The sequence below is a fragment of the Aythya fuligula genome, chromosome 3 (assembly GCF_009819795.1).
Source record: "Aythya fuligula isolate bAytFul2 chromosome 3, bAytFul2.pri, whole genome shotgun sequence".
Classification (NCBI taxonomy): domain Eukaryota; kingdom Metazoa; phylum Chordata; class Aves; order Anseriformes; family Anatidae; genus Aythya; species Aythya fuligula.
Window position 1 is genome coordinate 113,925,051 of NC_045561.1, and position 17,538 is coordinate 113,942,588.

Sequence of the window (17,538 nt, forward strand, 5' to 3'; positions counted from 1 at the left end):
TCCTGGCCAGTGCTGGCAGCAGGTTAAGAGGAAGGCACACTGGCCTCGCTGCTCCAGGCCAGACCTCGGCTTCCTCAGCGATCAAAAGGCATCTGAGTGCAGGAATTTAGTTCAACCTATTAGAGGAGACAGACAACTGCAGAGTGGAATCTTAATCTACATTTGTTCGGTGTTTAGGGATGTCTGGATCAGACCTACCCATGTTTTATCCTACAGTGTCCATCGTGTGAGTGAAAGGGGTAGGTAAAATGGGAATAATTCTTTACTGCCTTACGGATGAGACCTTGCAACTCCCCATGGCTCTCACAGCCCACGTTTTCTCATTACACAACAGCAGGTCCTCCTAACCCTTAGCATGAGTTTACCAACGGCTACCTGAACGTGTCTCATTATCCTCTAAAATATTCAGAATTTTTATTATTATTATTATTATTATTAAAAAGTCCTCTGAATGATCCTTTCCCATGAAAGATTTCCCACCAACCCCCCTGGTTTCTTGAGATAACCCTCTAGGCTGCAGGGTAGAGCATGACCACAAAAAGCTGATACTAGAAGAATTTTTCCATAGCTGCTTTTAAGGAGAAAAGTACGTTTCCAAATTTAAAAAGCAGACAGCAGCCGCCATATTACGTGCTCTGGAAAGAACATTAATCAGTTTATTTTTGTGATTTACAAACAACCAGTATAGCTAGATGCTTTGAAACACTGCTCCAGATTTCAACAGCAGCAAATAGGGTCCTACCTTCGGCCCACTTGGGCTGGTGCCAGGCACGTTCTCCCATTGAAGCAAGGGCATTTCTGCTCCCAGGCACCCTGAGCACAGATGGGAAAATAACCCCAAGCACGAGCTGAATTGCTCGACAGCATCCACGTTACAGGCATTTTGGGTCCAGAAATACTCACGGCTTGTATTTTATTCGTTTATTTTTAATAGAACATTTCTGGGAGTAGGAATTAAACATTCATTGAATTGGGGAATATTTGGAGCTTGCTAATTCCTGGATGTCAACGGGATAGTTTTGGCCAAATATACCTTCTGCTGCCATGAGAAGAACAGAGCACATGCCCAGATTCAGCCTGACCATGCTGCTGTACCCAGGCAGTCCCAGTGTGCCTTTCGTGCTTCTTTGAGGGCTACCAAATCAGGAAGCTGATGCGTTGCTCCAGAAAAACAGAAGTGCTGAAGCCTTTATGAGGCAGACCCACCTGAGAGGGAAGGAAGAGGAAGGAATGCCCAAACCAGACCAGGCTAATGACTCCTTACAGTTCCATTAGGAATTCTGCAGATCCCTTCAAAGGCTGGTGTCAGACCCTATATACGTGTATAAATATGTAAGAGCTCCTTTAGTACCTTCAGCAAGTTGTCTTATGAACAGCAATAAGAGCAGCTTTAAATAACATCCTTATAAATAAACGTGAAAATACTGAATAAGCAAGGCACACTGATCAGAGCAATTAATTCATTTTCTTCCCCTGAATTAGAATGAACACGTCTTAGATCCCCAAATGCCAACTTCCCTGTTGCCCTTTCTCTGGTAAAACCTCAGCTCCTTGCTCTTGCTGTGGTTCTGTGGTCCTAGGGGGTACAGGACAGCTTTGGGATCTTAGCAGCAGTCCTGTTCAGATGGTTCATAGGGCAGAGAACGTCCACCCTCACATCAGCTGAGCTCCCCGACAGCACTCGCTACTGAGCTGAGAGTAAAGCACAGAAACAAGAGGTGCACCCAGGAGCTGTTACACCAGGATCCCCTTCCAACAGTCACTAACTGACTAAAAGGTCCAGCAGCTGCACCCCAAAAAGTTAACCGAGGAAGATTTACGAACGACAAACACTGATTCAGTCACACTGAAGAAAGCACTTTTATCACGGGGCTGAATGATTGAAGACTGTTACTCCAGCACATAAATTAGGTGGGACCTCAGCTGCAGAACAAAAAAGCTCATTGATCTTGTTAGCTGAAATACCGTAATGCACAGCTATGGATCACAGAGGAAGGATTTGAGATGAATTAGGTGAATTATACACTGTAAGTGACAAATGCGACTGGAAATGAGTTGTTTCATTCTGCACACTTCCCAGAGCAAGAGCAGCACCCCACAGGTACTCCAAGGTATTTTCAATGCACTGGGTTTGGGTGGCAAGGGCCTGGTAGTGGTGGGCTGCAGGGGTGGTCTCTGTGAGCAGAGCCCAGCAGCTGCCCCATGTCAGATTCAACGTGACTCCAAGAGGGACCCACTGATCACAGCTTCTGTGATCACACCAGAAAAAGAAAAAATTGCTCTTAGATGTCTGCAAACCACCTGCTAGAGAAGAGAAGAAGACACGATTCCTAGAGGGCAGCTGTGAGTCAGGAAGGACACTGCTTCTGCAGACTTTCAGTGCAGGCTGTTTATTTTTATTATTACTGAGTGCATGTACAGTGTATATTAAAGGTTTTTTGTTTGTTTGTTTGTTTTACAGAATGATAGGGAGTAGCACTTATCCCCTGTCTAAAGCAGGACAAAATGAAGTCGAGATTCCACAGCACAAGCCCCAGCCTGCATCAAGTGGCAGCTTCTGATAACACTATCGTATCAGCAGACAGCCACCTTAAAAGGTAGGAAAACTGAAAGTAAAACAAAGCAACAGTAAGTGTACCAGGAAGGCAGGACAAAGGCTGCATTCCATTCCAGCCTTGGAGCAGTGACTTCATCTTGCTAGGGTGACTTTCCACTGGGGCCAGGCTTGAACACTAATCTGAGAATAAAAAGAAGCGTGCCACCCTCCAAATATAATGATGACTCAACACCTAGAGGCTTCAGTGATGTAACATGGCCAAAGAGGTTCTGACTTCACAAGCTAGATTTTAAAAGCGAAGGCCAGAGGAGCAGGTCTCCCGCTGCAGAAACAAAGCCTGCCTCCGACAGCATCATCCCGAATTAGCCTGCAGGAAGAGGGAACCAAAGAAACATCTCACGCATGGCAGCAGACACGCCGGCTCCACTTTGTTTAGAAGGAGCACTGAGCAGGCAGAGCCGTTTCACTGTGTGTGAGAAGAGTCAGCAAGCATCGGGAGGAAGTTTCTGTTCCAGGAGTAACACATAAAAGTTAAAGACAACACAGCAGGCCACTGAGCTGTCCAACGCCTTTTACTGCGCTGTAAACAGCCGTAGCAGCACGAAGATCGGCTTGGTTGAGAAAGCTGAATGCAAGAACAGAGGAACAAAGCTCCCCGAGTAAGGCCAGAGATCTCGTAAAGCATCGTCCTCTGACACATTTTCCAGCACTCACTTGAGATAACCTGGAATCCTCCTCAAGGCCTGAGCTCAATAAGCTAAAGTAAAATCAAAGGGAGTCTAATGCAGGCTGCTGTAGGAAAATCAGGAAGTCATCCAATAGATGTCAGTAAGGTTGTAACAGGAAAGAATCCCTCATGAAAACACTAGCTGCTTTTATAATTCCACTAAAGCAGGACTACTGTTTTCATTGACTAAGTTTGACTTTTCTACTCCTTTTCCCCCCTCTCCATTAAGCTCACAGTTCAGGAAATTCATTTGTATCACCTTCACTCTCCCAGCTGTGCATTGCCACACCGACCCATCCCATCAAGAGAATAAAGGCACGAGAGCTCATCGCTTCAACGCACAGCTTCACAGCACAGCTGAGGCTGGGAGCACCCCTGGGTGCCCCTGTCCCCCCCTGCCCTAGCAGGGTGCCCAGCCCCACGTCCCTGGGCTCAGGGAGCTCTCCCAGGAGCAGCCCCCGGCCCCTCTTGGGGCACCCTGTGCCAGGGCTCCAGCACCCCTGGGCCCAGCAGCGCTGCCTGAGGGGCAGGGGGAGCCGCCGGGGCTCCAGGCTGGGCCCGGGGCCTCTGGGCCTGGCCCTGGGCACCGCTGAGCAGAGCCCGGCTCCGGCCTCTCCGCACCTCCCTGCGGGTACTGATGGCCATGGGGGAGCTCCCCCGGAGCCTCCTCTGCTCATGCAGAGTCCCAGCTCTCAGCATCTCCGTGTGGGAGAGGTGCTCCCATCCCTTTACCATCTTAGCTGCCAGTTGCTGGGCTCCCCATGGTAAGTCCATGTCTCTCTCACAGTGGGGAGCCCAGAACTGGGCACATTTGGCCATGTTGTTTTGTGTTTTTTTTTTGTTTGTTTTGTTTTTAAATGTGGAAAAATAATAATAATAGTAATGATGTCTCCTATTGATTTTAATTAAACTGGCAAGACAAAGAATTTGATGGACTTCGGCTCTCATTTCCTAGGCAGCTCCACCATAACTAAGTTGCTTGGAAACTGATTAATCATTCTTCATCTGAATTACTCTTGGCTTTAGTAAGGTGCTGCTTCCACCTTGAATCAGAACAGCGAGAAAAGAAGAGCTTGCAGCCTCTAAACAACCCGAGGGAATGCGCCTTTCCCTCGTGTAAGCATATTCTGATAGTGACATTTTTGAGTAAGCATCTCCCAAGGCATTAGAGCATCTTACAGAGCCGCAGATGCCTCACTTTGACAGCGTGCTTACCGCTTTCAGCCCGGAGGAGGTTACAGCCACAGTACCGAAGTTACAGAAGGACGGTTTTACAGCAGGGTGATGTACATTTAACACTTTCGCTGTGCTTTTGTTATTATCTGGAAAGCCGGAGGGCTGCATGTAGCAATTAACTGTTAAATGAACGCGTTTCCACCCTCAGGAGCAGAGCCCTGCCCTTTGGCTTTTCAGGACTGCTTTATCTGGAAAGATAAAAGGAGCAGCACCCCCCCACCCAGCAGTCCCTCTGTCAGCCAAAAATAACAGTCTCAATCTCGCCATACCTTGCTAACAGAAGGAGTCCCACCAGTTTTTCCCCCCTAGAGACATGTGACAAATCCCAGGACTTACGAGTAATTTTATTTTTAATTTCTTTAAAAATAAGACTTCTGTGACCCAAGTAGGGCAGTGCTGTGAGCTCCAAAATAAACAAAATCCCACCCCTTCCATTAACTGGTTATATGCCAAAACAAGTAAAGAATACAAGACAACGATGGGGACACAGACACATTTGATCCCAGCTCTGCAAAAGCCCTGTTAATTTAATTCTCCAAACCTTTGGTTTGCCTTAAAATCTACCTGAAAAGCACAGAATTTTCTAATCACATTGTGAAGAACATACAATTTGACTTTCTTTAAGAAGCAGCAGGTTGTTTATGTGGATAAATAAAAAAAATAAAAGCCTTTCTTCAGTCATAGGGAGCTGTTAGTGCACTGAGGCTGCTATACCACTCCGTGTAAACCCTCAGACACCCATATCACCAATACAGCTGTCTGAGGCACCCCCCTGACCCTAGTGGAGATTTTTTTTTGGCCACGAACACATGTTTAAAAGAGTCCCTGTGTCCATGAAGAGACCTGAGGGTGCCAACCAGGAGAACACTCAAGCCTGGCCTGACACTGCTGGGACAACTCCTCATGGTCAGAGGAAGAAGGTGCCTTCAGCTGCCAGCATCCCTGTGCATGGGCAGGGCAGAGGCTTCCTACCAAGCACCGTAGGACCGTGAGGCATTGCTGGAAGGGTGCACCTCACACAGGACACGCTAAGGGCAGAGGAAGCAAATCGTCTTATCCACAGCACAGGTGTACGTGCAGCCAAGTTCCCTCAAGGCTGTCTGAAGCACAAACTGGGATTTACCCTGGATGTCATACATAGTAGTTAAACGCCTTCAAATTAACACAAAAATATTTAAGGCACTCGCTTTGAAACATTTTAGCAAGAGTCTTGCTTGGTTATGTACCTGTTAAAAGCTTCAATTTGACAGCTCAGCTTCTGTAACACTTCAGGTAACATAGTGTTAAAGCTGTCAGTGTGAATCCTTTACATTAATATTGCTACTCAGAAGCTTGTATCTTCAAACTTGCTGCATAAACAAAGCTTACAGACCAAATCAAAATAACCACTCATACTGACAGGTTTCTCTGCAAGCTAACTTGCAACTGCTGAACCAATCAAACCTCCATTTTTCTCCAAGTATATAAAGTCAAAGCTCCTGCAAAAACTTTACTTTCTGCAAAGTGAATAAAAAAAAATAGATCTCCTGCAGATTTAATAATTACCGTAGCATGTTCTTTTAAAAGAGCAAACTACAGCAGTAAAAGTATATTGTACTGCTGTGTATTCATTGGATCAATACATAATTGACAATGTAATCGTTAGCAGTATTTATTAATTGTGATTGTTTGAGGTTTTCAAATGTTTAACGTCTTAACTTGACAATATTTCCCATTGAAATCACGTGTGCCCTTACCCTGTAGCAACAGTTAATAATAGAAAGGATTATGAGTACAAATCAACTGGGAACGCAAGTATGTGTTCTACAGGAATAATAAAAGGCATAATCAGCTCCCCAGGTCCTTGTATTTAATGAGAAACCTGGAGGTAATCCCATCTAAATATAGACTTAGCACAGTAACTACTTACCTGCAAACAGAGCTCTTCGATCCACGTCACCGACGGACAGTTTATGGACATGGAACAAGGGACACCTCCACAACCCAGCTGCTGTTCTTAAGACAAATCCTTAAGTCCTGCAAGTCCACAGGGATTGCCATCCCACGTACTTACATAATCTCCCATCCCATTTTCTAACTAAGCCACTGCCAGAACACAGCCCTCAAAAAGAGGGAAAGCTCAGAAGCGCGTGGGGATAGAATCTCTGCAGGGGAAAGAGAGATTCTCTAGTTCTAGGCAGGCTTTTGTTGTCTTCCTTTGAAAGTGTACTTTCAGAGCCTTTTAAAGTCAGAAATACCTAGGAAGGCATTCCCAAGCCTCTAAGATGTGTATAATAAACTTTAGTAGTGTGGAAAATGTCCACAAAATAGCACAATGTAAATGTATGGTGCTTATGAGCAAGAGGACTGCAACAGAATAAAATGATGTGCTGTTTTCCAAGACAGTTCCAAGTGCTGGTTTTTTTTTGTTTGTTTAGAGCACAGTACTTTTTTTTTTTTTTTTTTTTTTTTAAATATATGAGTATCACAGCACTACACAAAATGATTGTACCTCAACTTTTACTCCCTTTTCATCTGTATTACTCAAAACATACCCAAGACATCACTATGGAATACAAAAGCGTCTAAAAAAAGAAACCAAAACACTGCAAACAATGGTACTTGCCTAGTCCAACAAATAGCACTTCCAGCATCTCTAACAGAAAGCCTGCCTCCCTGCAAGTCCTGTTCTGTTTTCCTTTCATGTGGTAATTTCCCTGCTATCACAAAGGTCTCTCATCCTTCCTGGCTTTGCATCCATCCCAGCAAATCCGTAGTTTTATCAGCCAGTTCCAGCTGAAACTCACCCTCGCTGCCACCTGCTTGTGTCCAAATTAAGTATTCTGGACAAAAAAAAAGTTAATTAGCTTCAGGTGTGCCCCTAATTATTAGCCTTGACTAACTTCATCAGACAATAATGCCCCCAAACTATCAGTTTGATATTCCTGACATCTCCATCAGGAAGAATTCCAGGCTTACAAACAAGACCTAAAGGCATCCTGCAGAATGTAGTGGGGTTTTTTTGTTGTGCTATTTTTTATTCTTACTTTCTTATCGTTATTTCTATTTCTTATTTTTTTTATTTTAATCAACAATATATCATTTCAGCCATTCTCTTTTAAACTAATTGCAGAGTTGGAAAATATTCTCATGCAGGTCCTCTTTTCTTTGTTCCACTAGCACTCATCTTAGGTCTTCCAGGCAAGATAAAACTTAAAACCTTTGAGAAAATACAGGTAAGGCAGCCTCCTGTTGCAGCGGTATGAGACGAGCAAGCAAGAGGAACCTGCTTTCATGTGTTTAACTTTGCCACCTCCACCATGACTGCGACTACAGTTGCTATGGAGACATGCACCCACATCTCAGTTTTCTGCAAACCTGAACAGGAGAAAAACAGTTTTGTTCACTGTAGTTGGCAAAAAGGCTTTTAGGCTCTTGAAATCAACAAAGATCACAGTACAGCAGTGTTGCCCACCTGAAAAAAAAACAACTCATATGCGATCCAGTTTCTTTGCATGTGACAAATCAACTCATTTCTGCTCCCTTGATACTGCACTGAACACAAACATCACACAAGTCCTATGTTTCTCTTCTACTCAAAGTACGGAAACTGGCACGGTACCTTACTGTCCTCGCTTTCAAACACAGACTGGTGAACATTACAAGCAAAGAGAGAATTCGGGAGATCGTTGAAGTCAAGTATTTCATGGAAATCTTCTTCTGTAAAACACCTCTTTAAGTCGTTGTCGCCGTTGATAGAGTAGAGCAGGAAGTGACCTCCATCCTCCGGGATGCAGCCGTAGTGGCCGAGGCCTCTCATGCCAAAGAAGTAGGAGTCTCCCCTCATCCCTAGGAGCATGGAGAAGAGAGACACGGTTATGTTGCACTCTAAAATAGTAGGTACGCAAATATAGAGATTCTAAGTTTGGGGCTTAAGTTGTAGCAAGTATATTCCACTTTCACCAAGGCTTAGAGAGGGATTTTGCTGTTGTCTCGCTTACTGGCATGGGAAAGGCCTAACAGTATCAGCACAAGCTGCTGAGCACATCCAGAAAGGAGGCGTGACTGAAGTCCCTGTAAGGAAACACTGTGTTGGATTTGGGTTTAAGAAAGTCCCATTTGTTCCTGGGAAGGCAGGCTGGCGCTGCTGAGCTTGCAGGCAGCTTGGAGAAAAAGTGTAATGCACTGGATGAGAAGAACACATTTTGAAAATGACACCAAGCTCCAGCTTAAAGGAATAAAAGATTACCCTGTTGAAAAGCAGCATTAACACAAAAGCATCAAGAAAACCAGCACAACTAAGACACATTACGGAGAAAAAAGCTCATTTTTGGGTGCAGTTCAAGGACAGAACGTACCCTGTTTTTCCATCCCCATTAAAATGCAAACAGAAAAATTGCTAATGACATTAGGAAGCAAACAACAAAGTAAGCAAGGAGTGCACCCAAGTGATAATTCTCATTGCTTTTTAGGAAAATCCTGCTATCTTTGGAGGCTTTACCCCCACATCAATCGGAGTAGAAAAATCATTCTGAGAGACACTGAAGGGTAGAGAAGTAACAGGCACATAGATCAAACAGCATCCCTACTGTTGGTACAGGAATAAACTTCATACCAGCCAAGGGAAGCATGAAAATGTCCAGTTAATCATCAGCATGTTCATTAGTGTAAATTCAGGTATTTACAGTGACTGGCCCACCCTCTAGTACAGGTGTACTAAACCAGCTCCAAGCCATAACCTCCCTAGAGCTCCCATAAGCCGAGTGGAAGCAAAGCAGAGGAATAATTAACTCCCTCCTACTGATGTTTCTTGCAGTAACAACACACAATCAGTGGCTTTGTTCTCACCCCGTAACATAAGAGGTTAGAGTTACATAAACACAGCACGCTCACCTGCTCCAGATCTGCCCTTGTGCTACTGCATGCTTGCTGCTCTCTAGTAATAGTTGTAAGTATTGGGTCAACTACAGTTTGCACAACTGCTGTCCCAAAAAATCAAGCCGTGGGGCTTCTTTAGACAGAATAGTTTCCTAGACCTGATTCTGTGCATGCAGTTTACGAGGGAGGGGTTTAAAACAAGAGAAGGATGCGGCGCTGTAAGGAAGCTGGGGCACTAGGAAAGCCTCAGGTTAATTCCCTCTGGTCCTGTGTCACCCTGAGGACAGGTTTTCAGCTCTCAAATCCTCACCGGTATTTTTGCCAGCTCAGCCTGACACTAGCACAGCCTGACAGTGGGAGCACACCCAGGGAAGTGCTCTCAGGAAACCCTCACAGCAGCCACTATTTGGGAAGAAACTTAAGTTGAGAACGCTTCCCAACTCTAGCAAGAAATGTTAACAGGCCATCTACTCCAAACACAGTCACCTCTACACCTGTTTGCCATCACATCTAGCTCGGACTAAGATTGCATTCACTGCTTTTAGGTTTACAAAAATGAGCCTCAAGCTCCGTATGTTGCAAAATACAACTTACGTGGAAAGCAGACCTCCTAATGAGTATAATGAGCATAAGGTCTTTAATTCCCAACAGGCAAATTACTTGCAGTCAGCGAAGCCACTGGGTTATCTTACAGTCACACTGGGCAAGCCCCTTTTCCCCCGGACACAAGCATTAAGCTGGAAGAGCCCACTCAGCAGAGGGATGCTTCAACAGCAACCTTACACAACAGACTCAGAAGGATAAAGAGGATAGGAGCTGATACTTGGGGGCTGTAAAAACTCCCCGTATGAATTAACACCCAACAGGCCTTCTAGCAATGAGGAAGAGATGAAACAACCGGGAGGAGTGAGGTTTCAGGTCCACAGGAATCTCCTAGGATGTGACAAAACAGGAACCTGGTGGCTCAACGGGACTTTGTACAGCAACAGACACAACACAGCACCTTGATTTGTTTTCCCTAGGCATGCTGTTCTAGTTAGTTCTTCAGTTCTAACTTTTAGGCTAAAGAATAATCTTCAGTTTCACTGCAAGGTGTGACAGCCACGTTAAGGATGACTTTATGGCTGCCAACAAATTGCATGCATCCTGTTCCTAATCCCCAATGCATGACAAATCTCTTAGGGCTTGCAGACAAGTAAGGGATTTCAATACATAGCCATAAGTCAGAGGAGTCTCCAGGCTTCTTCACTGAACAGCTTTTTTTTCCTGGGAGAGCCATATTATAAAGTTAGGAACTCAGCAAAGCTACAACTTGTTTAGCAAGCTGCTAAACAGAGGAGAATTTGGAGTTACAGCAGCATTCAGGTTCCTTTCCATCTGAGCTGGTAACAAGAAAACAAGTACACAGCACAGCAGGCAGTTCTCCAACATACAGCTTCACGGTTGGTCTGAGATTACAAGCTAACAAATACTCTTCCAACACGCTGTGTGACAGCAGCTTTGCTTTGCTGAAGCTCTGTAAGCAAAAGGAAAGCTCACTCCTTTTTTCAGTCCGTTCTCGAGACAGATTTGCTGTCCCGCACAATTAAGAGCATGTACATGGACTAGCTTCGTACAGCAAAGTTTGTGAAAAATAGGGAGGGTACTGCACAGGATCATGCGTAGCACCGCGATTATAGAGAAATCTCGCTAATGCTCCCCAAAAGAAATAAACTGCCAATGAGCCTGAGCCCAATGATAATGAGGGAGGACAAACATGCTTCAATCAACAGCATTTGCTGGCACACTTCAAACCCTTGGGCTGTAAATTCAGTTTCCAACTGGATAAACTAGCACTTCTGCCAAAAGCTGCAACACAATCCATCACCTCAGGCTGCCTGCTCCCAACACCAGCTGCTCTCTGCGCAGAGACAGCTCCCCGCCACCTTTTGTGCTGGTGAAAGCATCTCCTGCTCCGCTTCGTGGCACAACCATGCACAGTAAACACAAAGTTTACTGACTTCGCCTAAGGAAAAAAGTTTGGTTTTATAACTCCAATAAACCCACTGGGAAGTTAACTGAGAGAAAAAAATAAAATTAAAAAAAAAAGTGACAGAAATAGAAGAGGCCACCAAAGTTTGGGAATGGGCAGGTCACAGCAGAGGTTAGGGTTGTATTTTGCAGCAGCAAATCTACTCCAAGCATTCACGAAGTTGTGATCTGAGTTTTCACAGCTTTGCCTTAACTTTATAATAGGTCACCATATCATAAGTTATTCTCAGCTAGTCATGGTGGGAATTCTCACCTTTTCGGCATTATTTATAAATTTAGACATATATAATACAAGTCATAACTACACAGCCTTCACTGTCTATCAAAAACCTTAAAACTCAAGTATTTTGCTGTTACTGTGTTATTTCGAGGCTTTTTTTTTCCCTGAGTTTGCTCAGCCACTTCAGAAGTCCTGCCGAAAACACTCTCTCCAATTATTCCAATTTAGAACAAAAGAATTTAGATTTCAAATTCCCCAAAATAATTAATTCTAATTCATGTTTACTCCATGAACTGGATTGCTCTACATAAAACAAATGCAATTAAGAGTCATCCTATATGCAACAATAGTACAATCACTGGATGACGTTTCCAGTTATATTAAAGCTCCTTTCCATGGCTTCTGACAAAGTAAGCCAAATTTTCCCTTGTGGTCCCTTTTAGATTTTCATAAAAACCTGGAAAGTCATCCAAGTCATCAAGGGGTAAACACCACTCATTTTACTTTATAAAAGTAAGGAGTTTTGCTTCTCCCTCTCCAATTCAAGATTTTTTTTTCAAATGCTTAAGGGGCCAGAAGTTGTCACACTGCATTTTAAAGAAATGGCAGTGCCATATAAACAATCCAGCAATGCTAAGGCATCGTCCAGCACCTACAGCAACAAGAAATTTGGTCAACAACACCTCAACCTGGGACCACACAAGTAAATGCCACAACAGAATCCAGACACCAGGACACAAACAAAATGAACCCAAGTTCACGCAGCCTTTAGGAAATGCTTATAGCTTAGCACTTCAATGTATCCCCTTCAAATGAAGCTCACCTGCATGCCATCCGTGTTCCTCAGTCTTGTTTCTCACTTTTGTGTTTGGTTTTGACCCTACAGCTTCAAACCAGAAAATACTCCGCACGGATAGGAGTATCCCAGTAATTGCAGTTCTGTTAACCCTTTGGAAATTGCGTGAGCCACTCTCCTTCCAGACCCTATATGCCATCTCCTTGATACTTCTGTGCAATTCACCTGCAGGCTGCTTCATTTCATGCTGGCAGAAGTTATTCCCCACTTCTCCTCCTCTGATCGAGGGGTGCAAGAGCTTGTCATTTACAGTAGCTCAAAACATCAAGCCCATGAAGCTTTTACCACATCCCAACGTGTTTCAAAGGATCAGTTGCTTAAATGTGACCACACATGTATAGATTTATCCACTTTATTTATAGAAATGAATTTCCTCAGTGACCATTTCCCTGTCCTAAGAGGTGTTTTTTTTTTTTTTTTAAAGAATCCCTTGGGGACACCAAGAAACAGGCACGTATCTCTTCAAATTGCTAGGAAAGTTTACTTTTATTATTATTATTAAACACTGCTTGCCATGACAAACAACAAGACTAAAAATAGCATAAAGCAAACAAAATGTTACAAATAGAAGCTTTAAATACAATCACTATAAACTAAAGCTATTATTGAGTTCTGACTGCAAACAGTAATCTACAGGAATCGAGAAAATTTGGAAAAAAAGCAATCAATTTGGAAGAAAAAAAAAAAACATAACAAAACAATAGACTTGCAGTTGTGTTTTGTTTGCTTTTAAGAAGGGTCCAGGGAAAGTGCAAGGATTCTGCCTCTGCTCCCACTAAAAATCAGCAAGTTTTACTGGAATTTTAACAGATGGGAGAAAAATAAACTGAAAGCTGCTCAAGTAAGATTTTCATGAAACAAAGAAAATTTCTTACTTGAAGCATTCAAATGAGTTAGTGAAGAGGAGTTACCAGTTTCCTTAGCGTTAGCTTATGGATGCAATGCCTGTTGAAGTCAGCCGGACCCACACAGAAGACACAAGTGTAATGGGAAGTTCAGATGGCAATAGCCTACTGAAATTCCATTCCATTCTGCCAAACGAATGCTGGAGATTAGCATTATTTTTACATGCTGCTAATTCGTCACTGTAGAACGCTCCCGTGGACTTAAATGGAGATATTTTACTTAATTAGAGAGCAGAATGGGACCTTGTGAGACAGCACTAGTGAACTGCTGGTCACAAAGCAACAGACTGCAGGCACCCTTCCCCGAAGCTTCTCCCCTGCATCCCCCACCTGGGCACTGATTGCTCCCCTCACAGCATCACAAATTACTGGCACATTTTAGCTCCCTTTTGGGTGGCACCACACAAAAATAGTGCCCATCTCCACTCCTGCTGTTACAGAAGGGGCAGAGTTATGAGGAAGAGGATTTTTTTTTTTTTTTTATGCTAACTGTTACAAATCCCAAATGTTCTAATCCTTTCCATTGACATTAGAGCCGTATTAAATTTAGCTGAGCCTTTGTAACTATTTTTGGAGGCTTTTAGCATCCAAAGGGGCGATTCACTTTTATTCATCTAAAGCAGGGCTGGCCAGCTCAAGCTGTTCAAGACCTGCACGTGGCTCAAAAGGCTCCGGTGTGCCTCCCACGCCAGGGCATCTGCATACATGTAGTAAAGGAGCTCAGTGGGTGCCGGCTTGCCAAGCAACCCATATCCCCTGCCGTGGGGGAACAAGAGCCCTACTAAGTCAAGACCCCAGCCCCGTACCAAAATGGGAAGGTGACACCTAGGGGGCCAACATCAGGAGAGATTTTGTGATTTAAGGTCAGGGAGTTAGGCTAGGATTAATCAGACACAAGAGTTTCCACGGCACTGTTAATGTATTCAAAGGGCAAAATCCACGCAAACGCCAAAGAACAAGCTTTCCGATCACCTTTACTCGCCCCTCGAGCTACTCTATTAAAAGTGAGCCAGCTTTGAAAAGGGCACACGGCATTACAGCCTCACTGGCCTTCAGCCAGACCTGGCACCTCACGCAGAGGTCACTTCAACAGCTCTCCAGCTCCTACCACAAACCCCACCGACATGCCCCACTCCTTACCCAAACCAGCCTGCCCTGCTGCGAGGAAAAAGGAAGAAACCACACGTACCAGAACTGCACGCGACCGGAGCTGTTCACAGTGTTCAACTCTCAGGAGAGAGTCGATAGGAGAGGGCAGACCCTGTGAGGACAGCCACTGCGTGACGAAGGCTGGGCGATTGCTTCCACAGGGCGCTGCCCACGGGATGGGAGCCGCCGCTCGCTTCAGCTCGTAAGCAGCCAGCACGGGGAAACGTGCAATTCTGACAGGCGGTGCTCTCCAGAACAGCCAGAGGAAAACCATTCAGGCTGTAAAATCATTCTAAATATCAAAAAAATGCTTTGGTACAGCTCGGGATACAATCTCAGTGCCTTGAAATGGATTTCTGCTGGTGCAGGTGAGTGACACGTAACTAAAAGTTAAGGTCACAGTGCAGTGACAGAGATCTTCAGTGCAAACAACTGATGAGCAAAGCCCCCGAGCGTGCCTACGGGCTGTAAGGTTTGGAAGAGGGCAGAAACCAGCTCGCACAGCCCCAAACTCCCTCCTAGAAGCTGACGAACAGGACTCCTCTGCACAGCTCCTGCGAACAAGAGTCACCGGCTCCCAAAACTGACAACCTGCAGGTTCTGTGATGGTTTTATGTGAGGTGCCAGCAGGATTTGTGATGGTTTTAGCTCCCCACAGCCCACACCTCCACCTGCCCGTGACGCGGTTAAAGGATCCCGGCAAAGCAGGGTCCCAGCAGCAGCTCTGCCTTTCCATGCCAAAGTTTTCACCCCCCAGAGGGTGACCAAGCAGCGCACACACCCCAAATCTCACCCCCAAACCCCCCTCAGCGGCTCCCAAGGGGGGGACACGACGCGGGGCTCCTCCTGCACCGCCTCCCCTCGCCCCATCCCCTGAGGATCCCAACCCCACACACCGCAACCCCTTTTTTTCAGGTCGGCAACAGAGCCCTGAGGCAAGGAGACCCCCGAGGGGCCGCTCCCCCGTGCCCAGCAGCCCACAGGAGGGGGTCGGGGGCGCTTCCAGGCGACCCCCCCAGCCCCGAGCCCCGCCGCCATTTCGGGGGCAGGACCCCTGTGGAGATGGGGGGTCCCCTGCGAGCCCCCCCGAGGGCAGGGCGCTTGCATAACCCCTCAGTGCTCAGCAGCGGCCATGCCCTGCCCTGTCCTTACCTGCTGCTGAGGCTGGCTCGGCCTCGGCCGCCGCCCTTCCTCCCTTCTTCTTCTCCTCCTCCTCCTCCTCTTCTTCTCCTCCTGCTGCCGCTGCTGCCCGCGGCCGCCCCGCGCTGCTGAGGCGAAGGTGGAGGAGAAGGCGGGCCGCCAGCGGACGCCGACAGCCAATCGGCAACGCCCTTCCTCTAAACAGGCGGGAGGGGTGGCCAATAAGGATGGGAGGAGGGCGCTTAGCCCCGCCTCCCTTGTGTGTGTGTCCCCCCCTCCCCTCTCTCTGGGGACGCCGCCCGCCCTCCGCCGCCTGGCGATGGGGAGCCGGGGGGGGGGGGATATATGGGGATGGGGGCACCTCATGTGGGGACGAGGGGCAAGGGGGAGATCCTCGTCCCCACAGCCCGGGGAGCGTAGGAAGATGTGGGGATGGGATGGGATGGGATGGGATGGGATGGGATGGGATGGGATGGGATGGGATGGGATGGGATGGGATGGGATGGGATGGGATGGGATGGGATGGGATGAGGAGATGTGGGGTGGGGGGATGTTGGGGTGAGGTGGGATGGGGCTGAGGAGATGTGGGGTGGGATAGGGTAGAGGAGATATGGGGTGGGGTGAGGAGATTTGAGGTGGGATGGGGTAGGGAGATGTGGGGTGGGGGTGAGGAGATGTGGGGTCGGATGGTGGTGAGGTGAGGAGATGTGAGGTGGGTGAGATGTGACCTGGTGACATGTGATGGGGTGGAGATGTGAGGTGAAATGGGTGAGGTGAGGTGGGATGGGGTAGGGAAGAGGCAGGGTGGGATGGGAGGAGATGTAGGTCAGGAAGGAGTGAGGTGAGGTGTTTTGGGGTAAGGGAGCGGAGAGGTAGGACAGGGTGGAGTGAGGTGGGGTGGGATGCAGAGAGGAAAGCACCCATGACGGATGCCCACGTAGTGCCAGCACACCTTGGCAGTGACAAAGCTCTTGATGCCCCCCATGGTGACTTTGTGGGACCTAAATGCCCCTGGGGATGGGGCTCGCAACCTCCACTTCCCAAGCAAAGTGGCCTTGAAGCAAGCTCGATCTGGAAATGGATACCTTTGAAGTTCTCATCTTCAGAGCAATGATGAATAAGGTGGATCTCCCCGTTACAGACGGGGCCAGAAGCTGCATTTTTAGGAGTCTTGAGGAACATCAGGGTTACAATGGAAAAAAAAAGCTGATGGCAGTCGTGATTTTAAAACGAAGAGAAAGCATTCAGATGACCCCAAGGCATGGTTTATTAAAGGAAGGGCTATTTGCTCTGCTCCAGATGTATGTGGGAGACTGCTAAGCTTCAGAGGCTAATGCTGATTTTCTGTGGTCTCTTTGCTTTGGAATGTAATAATGCGAAGGGATTTAATCAATAGGGTGATACAGAAACGTAAATTGGTTTCTGTAAAGATGGCTTTGAAAATCTATAGAATGTAAGGGAGAACTAGAAGGCTTCTGTACAATTCATAAATATCCTATAAAATACACGGGAAGAATAATTCTCCATTCGTTAAATGCATATAAAAAGATATAGGCCATTTATAGCAGCACTTTCCAGTAATAGCAGATGAAACTTGTAAAGAATGCGATCAATATTGGGATGACTCCACCTCATCTCTGCAGGTACCCAAGAGCAACACACGAGAACAGGGCGTGTGCGTGGCTGGACCTACAGCAGAAGGGTTTCCTCCTGGTCCCATTCGCTAAGGACTAACTTATACCCTGATGCATAACTGCTCTAGAGACCTTCCATGCTTTCTTCTTTGCTTCTATTTTTACTTTTTAATATAAAACATGTAACTATTTTACTACTGATAGCAGTAATTTATAATTTCTTTTT

At 46.1% G+C, this 17,538-nt stretch overlaps 1 protein-coding gene across 2 annotated transcripts in view; it reads right to left on the reverse strand.

Annotated features, from left to right (window-relative positions):
- The window catches only part of RCAN2 (regulator of calcineurin 2), a 74,062-nt gene extending 58,349 nt beyond the window's left edge, over positions 1–15,713 (reverse strand). The window contains exons 1-2 of one of the 2 annotated variants that reach the window (XM_032185328.1): positions 15,691–15,713; positions 8,122–8,348 (exon numbers count right to left, since the gene is read on the reverse strand). In XM_032185328.1, the coding sequence (XP_032041219.1) occupies positions 8,122–8,346 (225 nt within the window). In that variant the 5' untranslated portion in view covers positions 8,347–8,348; positions 15,691–15,713. Of the gene's footprint in view, positions 1–8,121; positions 8,349–12,451; positions 12,476–15,690 lie in introns of those variants that run through there. The other variant, XM_032185329.1, reaches the window with a different exon arrangement.
- Between the last annotated feature and the right edge of the window lie 1,825 nt (positions 15,714–17,538).